Raw genomic sequence first — 11,175 nt, 5'->3', positions numbered from 1 at the left:
GGAAGATAGAGCACAAGGTAAGGAATAGACACAGGATACCTTGGGTGCGGGGAGGGTGGCAGGGGTGTGTGTGCAGGGGGGGGGCAATACACAAGAAGGGGGAGGGGAATGGAAGGACAAGGCTGATGGGAGAACAGTTAGGCAGGTTCTCATGGGCTAAGTAGGTCAGAGGTAAACGATGATGTATGCACAACCTTGGAACAACAGGGCTCCAGGATACAGGGACTGAGGCACAGTTTGAAGGGGTAAAAGAGGGGAATAGTGTTAAGATGCTTGGCTGTCTTTTGAATCTTGGCTTCCTTTGTCTACCATTGTAAAATAGACACTTGAGCAGGGGAGAAAGGAATAGCCAGAATCATCACTAGAAAGCTTGTAAGTGCGTCTTCAGCCTATAACTGATTGGAATACCTTAAAGGGGGCTAGAAGTTGCCCAGTGAAAGAGGCTTCCTATGGAGGCTTTACACTGCACAAGACCATAGGTGGAACCCAGAACCCCATCCAGAACCAACTGAGGTAGGAAATTTCCACTGGAAAGGACAAGTAGACCAGCCTGGAGTGGCTAGAAGAACAGAAGATACTTTGTGAAAGAAAGACCAGCAGGAAAAATCCGAAAAAATAACCGTAGTCTGGTTGATTACCCTTTAGGGGTTACTTGATGATGCATGGAGATGGATTGCAATCATTGCAATGAAACTAAATATGAAACAATGAGTGTAAAGCTGATGTTATCCCATGTAAACCTCACAATAAAAAATTAAAAAAAAAAAAGTCAGATTTTGTAATATGCAGAAAAAACAATTTTGTAATAAGATGGAGAAAATATGCTTTTATTTTTGTTTTTTACTCAAAAGTAGGGTAATTCATACACGAAATGTTTCAGACGCATTAAAGGCTTCTAAAATAGTAGCAGAAACTAATTATTTCTTTTATGGGTAAACTTTTACCCTACACAGACAACACTTTAAATGCTATACCATATTCTGTTTTAAAATTTAAAAATATATTCCAATCAGTAAATTCTTTTAAGTTAGATGGTATAATAAAAGATTACTGCTCTAAGGAATATATTACACGTTGTAGTATGCTGTAGAGCATGAAATATGAAGGCCTTTTTGTCTGTGAATGACTCCATCCTAGCAGAATTAATTTCATCTTGTGCCTAGACTTAAGTGTTCAGATGCCAATTTTTCTTAAGTACTTCATGCACCTCTGACCGCTGAAGTGTCAAAGTTAGAAACAGAGTCTATATAAAAGCAAGTGTGAGGTCACATCCAATAGTCAGTCCTCACAGAAACATTCCTGGTTGCCAAGAGCCTCAGAGGCTGTAAGCTTTTCTAGTCACAATTGTCTTCCAGCATGCATATGTGAGCCTTGTCAGATGTGGTTGTGGGAGGAGATTCCCATGTTCTCTGTGCCCTCTAAAAGGTCACCATATGGAGAGAGAACTTTGGAAACTAATCATGGTGTCTATGATTTTCCTCATCCAGGTGATCTGCGTTTGTCTTTGTCTTAAGACTTAATAAAGAGTCTCTGTAATATTTATATATCAAACTACGGAGTCTCTTTACTGCCCTATAACATATGTAACTAGTTGACTTAAAAGTCCAGAGATCTGATCAATTGAACAACACAAAAACAAGTCTTAAACTGGACTACATCAATATGCCCTTTAGGAAAATTAATCTGTATTCTGAATTACAACAGAACTATGATTGCTTAACAGAGCTCTGGTAGCACTGTGGTTACAAGGTCAACAGTTTGAAACTACCAGCTGTTCCGCGGGAGAAAGATGAGGCTTTCTCCTCCCGTAAAGATTTACAGCCTCGGAAACCCTGTACAGGGTCGCTATGAGTTGGAACCGACTCCACGGCCCATAACTACAACAATGATTGCTTAATATGCACCAATTTTTATGGAAATAATGCACATGTTATATATGTTTTTCAATCCTTAGTGTGTTAGTTTCCTATGTGTGCTATGTGTGCATTATACGCATGGGTATGCTGTTTACATAGTTATACAATGCTAAAAAATACGGTGTTTTGCTCTTGTTATAAAAACCAAATCATGTTAAAAAGTCATTTTAACTTCACAATTATTTTATGAACTTACCTTATGCCACAATAGCAACAGTGGTAAATATCACGGTCAAACAAATAACATAACAAAAGCATCTTTTTTTTATATATCTATGTGGATCATAAAAATGGCCCCAAACTATCAATAATTCTTACAAAGAAAATTTAATAAATGTAGAAACATGGACTAACATTTTAGCAAATCAATTCATTGCCTGTGTTCACTGTATGTGTTGACTCTACAAAAGAATGTGAATTAAGGAAGCCAAAGTGAAAATAATAATAATTCCAAATTAAACAAGGTAGAAAAATAAAACTTTATGCTCAACTCATGTTGTTGTTATGTGCCATTGAGTCAATTCCGACCCATAGCGACCCTGTATAGGGTTTCCAAGGAGCAGATGGTGAGCTTGAACCACCGACCTTGCAGTTCAAATGGCTTTGCAGTCTGGCACATTAACGCACAACGCCACATCAGACTCATACACATATTTAAAGCATAATCATCAATTAAATTTTCTTAAAGGCTATCTAATAATTTTACTATTTTTTTATACTTTGTTGTTGTTTTTGTTAAGTGCCATTGAGTTGGTTCCGAACCATAGCGACCCTGTATAGGGACGGTTTCCAAGGAGCAGCTGATGAGCTTGAACTGCCAACATTACAGTTCAAACGCTTTTGCAGTCTGGCGCATTAACCCACAGTGCCATGTCAGGATTCCTTTAATACTTTAGTCTTCCTTAAAAAAAATTAGAAGTAAATTCTCTTCTTCCCAAACTATTATAAAATTTTATGTTTTAAGAATCCAGTTTTTAAAGCATTAGTGAAACAGTGTAATATACCATTTTAATAAAACACAAACAGAAATAGCTAAAAAGACCTACCTGTGTCATAGTAAATGTGGTAGAAAAAAAGACACGCTTCAGTCTCTTGTATTTTGTTTTGTGTTTTGTTAGTAGATGTGCACTTTACGCATCAACAGCTCAAATGTTTAATAATCTCACTGACACAGAAATGCAAATTTTAAGAAAAAAGCCTATAATATTTCAATCAAATAAGTGAACACAGAGTACTTCGAAACTGTCAAATTGCCAAACTTAGAGTGGTGGACAAACAAAACAGAATTTTCCTGTTGTTTGTTTAAAAATTTCTTCCCAAGTATCATTGAGACATTTCAGGCCCGACTATAATTCTGTGTTCTCCCATTATATGCTTGACATTAACATGATCTAATAAGTACTACCATGATCTTTGAGATTGCGAAGAATCACAGCAGGAAGGCTATGGGACTGCCACCCTGTCACTAACTCGGCCTCTAGCTCCTTAACGTGGGCCCTGAGCATGAGGGGTGGCAGGTTCAGAAGCAGGTCAAAAGGCAGCAAAGCTGAAGAAATAAAAGGGGGGAAAGATATGAAATTGTAACATAAAATACAGTGAAGCATGCATAATTTTACTGCTTCCAACTGTAAGTTACCTGGTCTTGGTCTTGATCCAATTCCACCACTGAAGTCTCTGAAAGCAGAATAAGAGGCCATTTGAGAGACTTATTAAACATTCACTGACAGCTATGGTTTACATTATAAAAATAAAGAAAGGTTATTTGCTCTCAAGAGCGTAATAGAGAGGGGAATAAACACACTGAAACTCAAAGCAGAACTAACATTCTACTTGAACACGGAAGAAACTTGTCCCAGCACAATCATTTATAAGTTCTAAGTATGGTTGAGAAACCTAGCTCCTAGTGCCTTATTGACCTAAATATATCTAAAATACTATCATTCCAACATAAAATCAATAAAAACACTGTGAATGAGATATATTTTTATATTGTCTTGGAGTTCTAGTGTGGTACTGTCAGATAAACACTGGACTGCTAATAGTAAGGCAAGGGGTCCAAGCACACCAGACACTCCTTGGAAACTCTGTATGGAGTTGCTATGAGTCACAATTGACTCCATGGCACTTAAAAACAATACTGTGTTAGAATTTTCAGTAGCCTCACATGCATGTGAAAATTGGGCAATGAATAAGGAACACTGTAGAAGAACTGATGAATTTGAATTATGGTATTAGAGGATATTAAAAGCACATGCACTGACAGAGAAATAACAAATCTGTGTTAGAAGAAGTACAATCAGAAGGCTCCTTAGAAGCTAGGATGGCGAGACTTCATCTCTCATACTTTGGATATTATCAGCATTACCAGTCCCTGGAGAAGGACATCATGCTTGGTAAAGTGGAGGATCAGTGAAAAAGAGGAAGACCCCAATGGGACAGACTGGTACAAAAGCAGCAGCAATGGGCTCAAGTATAACAATTGTGAAGCACGCACAGGACCAAGCAATGTTTTGTTCTGTTGTGCACAGGATCACTGTAAGTCAGAAGTGACTCAACAGCACTAACAATAGAAATACCACAACTGGATGGCTTTCACAAACAGGAATTTTTTTCTATCACAGTTTAGGAAGCTAAAAGTCTGAATTTAAAGGGAGGCTTTCTCTCTGTGTCAGCTCTATAGAAAAAGTTTAGTTCTCTAAGCTGCTGTTCTTAGGAGATCTTCATGTGGCTTGGCACTTCTCTTCCCCATCTCTGCTTGTTTATATAGCATATCTCAATTTGTACTATTCCCAACGGGAAGTGTTCAACAGTAACATGTGATTAATGACTACTATATTAGATGGCATCTGTCTATGGGAGAGATATTTCTATACTAATCTATATACCACCATGGAATGCTAACCGAAGTGAAAGCCTGGATCCTGGACCCTGGACAGCACAGTGGAGGGAGCAATTCACCAAGTCTGGGAATTGCTGCCAAAGGCTTCCCAGAGGATGGAACTGAGTTACGACTTGGTTACACCCAGAAGAGAAGGATATCATTGCAAAGATAGGAACATCCATCTGAGGACTGGTGAAAAGTGAAAGCACTTTTCCCAGAGCTGGTTTAGTCTTGGCAATCTTCAACTTGAATTCCAAGAGGGACAAGCAATTTTTTAAAACTTTTTCATGTGACTCCAGTGAAGGTTTACAGAGCAGATGATCAGTTTTACATTCAACAAATCATACGTTTAGTATCACCTCAATGCAATTCCCTCATTTATCCCAGTGCCTTCCTGTGTTTCTTGTTTTCACTCCTCCGTTCTTCACACTTCTAACATTTGTCTTTAAGTAAATGCTTCCCCTTTGATCTTGAAAGGTGGCCCATTCTATGGTGTATGTACCTAACTAGGGTTGTTGCCCCCACTATATACCTATCTACTGCTTGGCTGACAATTAAGTCACAGGGGTGAGTTCAGTTCCACACCTGAAGACTGGCTAACGGTCATAGTCTCAGGGTTCAACCAGTTTCTATCCCACCAGTATATTTGGTAATTTTTATGATTGAGTGTTGTTCCAAAATCTCTTCCACTCTTTCCAGGACCTTCTAATGCGATCTCAACCAGAGCAGGTGGTAGTAGTAGCCAAGCACCATCTAATTCTTCTGATCTCAGGGTCATGAAGGCTGGGATTCACATCATTCATTACTACATTGGACTAATTGTTTCCAAGCATCTTCAATTTTCATTACTCTTCTTTCCTCCAGACAACTAGAGATCAATAGTTTTACCTTAGATGACCACTCATGAGCTTTTTTGATTCCAGTTGCTACCCAACCAAGTAGGATGTGGAACCCTGTGTTTGCAAACTATGTCATGCTAATTGACCAGGGGAGATACAATCAATTTTAGTATTGGTGTTTGCTCAGGGCCAGTGTTTAGAATAGAATAAACCAATCTCTATTTTCTAGGAGCTCATCTACATACCAACATTTTTAAATTCAAGTGGATATCAAAATCACCTAGAAGGCTTCCTTTTAAATTTTTTCCTGTAGTTACCTTTTTTAAAAAAAATTTACAATACAGTGATTTCTCATACTTACTCCTGATGGTTTTAATAAAAACAATTAAGTGAGATGAATTTTACATTTTAGAGGGTTTCAATACTTCTAAGGTTTCCAGGGTTGTTTACATCTCTTATTTTCCCTGCCCTAAAATTCTAAATTATCTGATCATTTTGCAAACTGATCTCCACACCTTCCACACCAGGGTTAACCAGAAATAGTACACAACCTTGTTTCTTCCTATAAAATCTAAAACCAATTTCTTAATCACTTTCTGGAATTAAGTAAAAAAACATTTGTGCCCTGACAAATTACAAGAACTATACATCAATTTAAAGCTATCCAACAAAAATATATTGGACATCTACTATGTATAAGACACACGCCGCCATTTTATTGGATATGAGTGGATGTGGGGATTCAAATACAAATAGCTAATAATTCTCTTGCTCCAACCCTTTCATTTTTTAATCAGAGATTGTCATTGCATACATTCTATACATACAAGTTATTAAGCATAATAAAATATGCAAACATAAGTACTAGAACAACATCAAGATCTTTGCATCCACCTGTGAGCTAACTTCTGTTGTTTCCTGTCTCTCACTGAGCTAGCCCTCTCAGATCCCTTTTTTATCTTCTGTACCAATTGCAGTACAAGTTCACAGACCTTCAGAAGTAAATTCAACTTCTGTCTTGCAGTTTACATACTTTCCATAGACCTAAAGTAGGGAACATGCTTAAAGAAAGATAAGGGATGGGCTCTTCCTCTAAGTTCAAAGAGGGATGTGATCACATGTAGTGTCTAAGACTGGGTGGCACCACCTCAGGCTGAGCTGCAGAGCACAGCATCTCTAGTCTGGTATCTTACACCTTTGCACACATGCCATCCTCCAGAAAATGCTTTCTGAACCACCTGTCCCTGAATCTTACAGAAAAGTCCAGTGCTGTTCAACAGAGACAGAAAAAAAGTCACAAATATAGTGCTAAATTTTCTGGTACCCAGATTAAAGAAAAAGTGAAATTAGTCTATTTAATTAATGGCACTTGGCAACAACAACATATAAAATATTATAACTTCAACATATAATCAATGTAAAAATTAATGAGATACTTCACACATTGAAGTTTTAAATTTGTATGGATATTAAATTATAATTTAAAATAAGGTAGTAATATTAGCTACATATTAACAACTCAATTTGTTGTTGTTAGTGCCATCGAGTCAGTACCGACTCATAGCGAACTTATGCACAGCAGAAAGAAACACTACCAGATCCTGGGCCACCCTCACTACTGTTGCCATGCTTGAGCCCATTGATGCTGTCACTTTGCCAATCCATCTCACTAGGGATCTTCCTCATTTTTTCTCACCCTCCACCCTACCAAACATGATATCCTTCTCCAGCAATTGGTCCCTCCTGACAATAGGTCCGAAGTTTGAGAGACAAAGTTTGGCCATCCTGGCTTCCAAGGAGCACTCTAGCTGCACTTCTTCAAACACAGATCTGTTGGTTCTATGGGCAGCCCATGGCACTGTCATTATTCTCCTCCAACATCATAACTCAAAAGCATCAGTTCTTCTATGGTCTTCCTGAGTCACCATCCAGCTTTCACATGCATATGAGGTTACTAAAAATACCATGGCTTGGGTCAGGTGCACCTTAGTCTTCAAGCTGACATCTTTGTTCTTCAACACTTTAAAAAGGTCTTGTGCAGACTAGGAGAAGGAGTGACGAACTACTTCTGAATATTTAGACACTGAAAACCTTATGAATAGCAGAGAAACACTGTCAGATATAGTGCCAGAGATATGAGCCCCTCAGGTTTTAAGGCACTCAAAATGCAACTGGGGAAGAGCTGCCTCCTCAAAGTAGAGCTGACAGTGATGACTCGAATGGAGTGAAGCCCATGAGAGAAAAGTCCACAGGACCTTCATTTGCTGATGGGACACAACTCAAAATGATGAGAAACAGCTGTAAATATCCATTAATAATCAGAACATGTTCATGTACTAAGTATGAATCTAGGAAAATTAGAAATTGTCAAAAATGAAATGGAACGCATAAACATCTATATCTTGGGCATTAGTGAGCTGAAACAACTCAATAGCAGTAACTGTGTTTGACAACTCATTTCTGCTTTATCTTTAGAATGCATTACCACTGAAGTTAATAATCATGCCATATAACTGCTAACCCTAAAATTTCTGATGAATCCTACTATCTTAAAAGGAGAATACAAGTATTCCTTATGAAAAAAAATTATTAGTAACTTTGTGATGCCGTTGACAAGTTAATGATCACTAGATGACCATTCCAGTTGTCTTAAAGAATCCAATATTACAAACATTTTTATTTACTAAATGTGTTATGTATAGTATATTCAATTACATATATGTATATGAAATACGTCACATTGACAATGCTGAGTTACTGCCAACTTGGATATTATTTTATGTAACTATAAATTCCTCTTTAATAAACTTTAGGTTCTTGTTGTTATGTGCTGTGAAGTCAGTTCCGACTCATAGCGACCCTGTACAGGGTTTCTGAGGCTGTAAATCTTTACGGGAGCAGAAAGTCTCATCTTTATCCCGTGGAACAGCTGTTAGTTTCGAACTGCTGACCCTGAGATTAGCAGCCCGATTCGTAACCACTATGCTACCAGAGCTCCTTTAGGTAGTACTTAAAAAATAACCATTCTTCTAGTCATTAAACAAGCGTCAATTAAGTGTCTACTTTGTGTAAGCAGGAGTCCTGGTGGTGCAGTGGCTACAACACCTGGCTGTTAACCAAAAGTTTAGAGGTTTCAACCTACCAATCATTCTGTGGGAGAAAAGTGTGGGAGTGTGCCTCTGTAAATACAGTCTTGGAAACTGTATGGAATTGCTTGGCTCTGTCCTATATGTTTGCTACAAGTAAGAATCAATTTTTTTGGCTTTTCAGAAGTGTAGGAACTGTACCAGGCAGTGAAGATGAAAGTGTGAAAAGAGACGGTTCCTATTGTCTTAGAACTTTCAAGATCACATAGGTATAACAGAAATATTGTTGTTTTCTTTGGAAATTATATCTCTAATCACAAGAAAATTGTTATAAAATTTCAAAATAAAACAAAGTCATGGTGACTATAAATGACAACTTTTATGTATACAATTGTTGGTCCACAGATAGACAAAAACTATAATCAGTCAGCACTCAGAGAAAGTCTGCTTTTAGATTAAGTCACACTGAATGTTTATGCCTAACAGAACATTATGTCTACAGAGGATGGTTTTTCCATAATTGGACATGCAGGAAAATACAATGAAATGGTTTAGCACTAAAGGAAACATTCCAGAAATATTTTCTGGTATAAAGAGTTAACATGTTGAAGCTTGTTTGCTCTGAACGTTTTGAAGTGTCAACTGACCGATAACACTTCTGGCTGATGCAAACAGAATTTCAAAGAAATAGAAGGTTGAAAGGATTCTAAAAGGTTATTACTTTCAACTCTCTTCAGATCTCATGTGATCTCATCCAGAATTCATAAGCCAAAAGAAAAACTGAAGTGCTGAAAATGAGTGTTAGCCTACAATTTCCTGCCCAAATACACTAACAGGTAAGATGGAGAATGGAGGTAATTAGCTTTGTAATTATTTAAATTGATATTTCATTGAGTTAAATCAAGCACTGGGTGAATTATTTAGATAATTATGTCATCAGGGAGTCCTAGCCATTAAAGAGATGAAAGTGTAATGTTTTCCCCTAGAAGAATTCCTTCAAATATCTCTGAACCAACGAGATGTTTTCACATGCATAGGAAGTACACATAAATTATTTTTTTGTGGAAAAGTTAGCCAATATTATCTGATGCTGATAAAAAAAAAAAATTTAACTTTATGAAATAAGAGGCATGGCTTATAATCCTGACATAGTGCCTTCCAATGCTACTGCATTTTTACAGCAGAAAGCCTCCTTGATTATGAATAAGCATGTATGAATAAGTGACATTATGTATGGATGCATTTTTAAAATTATTAAGGACTTTAATCTATTATGTTAATGGGTTTTTATAGAAAGCAAGCTGTAAAACACTCCTACTCCTATGACTCTGCATTCAGACCCCAACCACTAAAAAAAAGCAATAAGCCTGGGAAGTTTAGAACTGTCCCAAAAAGGAATAAAGTAGGTACTGAAAAAACATTGTTTATCAATGACTGCTGTATTGTGATATTGACAAACAGACCAGATAGATTCCTGCAAGTAGTGATCAAGCAGTATTTGCTCAATTTAAATAAAATTGTTGTTTCTGTTAAGTGTTGTCAAGTCAATTATGATTCACAGACACCCTGTGTCGGGTTCCCAAAGCTTTAAATCTTTGCAGGAGTAGAAAGCCTCATTTTAATCCTGCAGAGTGACTGGTGGGCTTGAACCACTGAAACTGTGGTTTGAAGTCCAGCAGCTATTCTACAGAGCCACCATACTCCTTAAATAAATTAAAATCAGATCATGGAACAAGGGCAGTGGAGAGGAGCTACATACAAATAAGAAAAAACAGCAACTTCTGAAAGGAAGTACGTTCTAACATCAAGGATCTTTCTGCTTACATCTATGATATTTGATGGCCACAAATATCCACAATCACCTCTATATACAAAGATGAGAGTCAGGCATAAACTCTTATATACAATTTATGCATATGTCAATTTATCAAAGAAGTTGTGAACCACAGGTATCACTGATCCTGCTAACATCAGCCTTCCAACTATGCTCTGTTGCCTTGGCAACAGAATGCAAGCAGGCATGGAGAAATCCTGTTGCCTAAGCAACAGGATCTTAAAAAAACACACCAAAAAACAGTAACTGTGGCCTTAAGCTGTAACTATCACTAAAGCTGAAGGTTCAAGTCAGTAGATGAGAAATCAGTCCTATTATGAGAGGTATAAAATTTATAGCAAGATTATTCGTATATTATTAATTAGCAAGTATTTGTACACTGGCTCTTATGAACAATACAACCTTCCCAGGGGTATGCAAAGATAAACCAAGCACAGTCTGGTACATCCTGGCATAAAATAATAAATGAACTGGTGTTGTGGTGCTGTAGGATCAGCACTGGACTGAGACCACAAAGTCAGCAGTTCCAACTCACCAGCTGCTCCTCAGAAACCCTATATAGGGTTGATATGAGTCAGAACTGATTCAGCAGCACTTAATAACATATATGTGTGTGTGT

General features: G+C 37.4%; 1 protein-coding gene across 1 annotated transcript in view; it reads right to left on the bottom strand.

Moving 5' to 3' along the window:
• NEK10 (NIMA-related kinase 10) overlaps positions 1-11,175 on the bottom strand; it is a 417,902-nt gene that overhangs the window by 93,759 nt on the left and 312,968 nt on the right. The window contains 2 exon segments of the mRNA XM_006851613.1: positions 3,303-3,462; positions 3,553-3,590. Coding sequence (XP_006851675.1) covers positions 3,303-3,462; positions 3,553-3,590 — 198 coding nt within the window.

Source organism: Chrysochloris asiatica, unplaced genomic scaffold (assembly GCF_000296735.1).
Source record: "Chrysochloris asiatica unplaced genomic scaffold, ChrAsi1.0 scaffold00030, whole genome shotgun sequence".
In the NCBI taxonomy this organism is placed as follows: Eukaryota; Metazoa; Chordata; class Mammalia; order Afrosoricida; family Chrysochloridae; genus Chrysochloris; species Chrysochloris asiatica.
The sequence above is the reverse complement of the archived record's forward strand: the minus strand, read 5'-3'. Positions and strand labels throughout refer to the sequence as shown.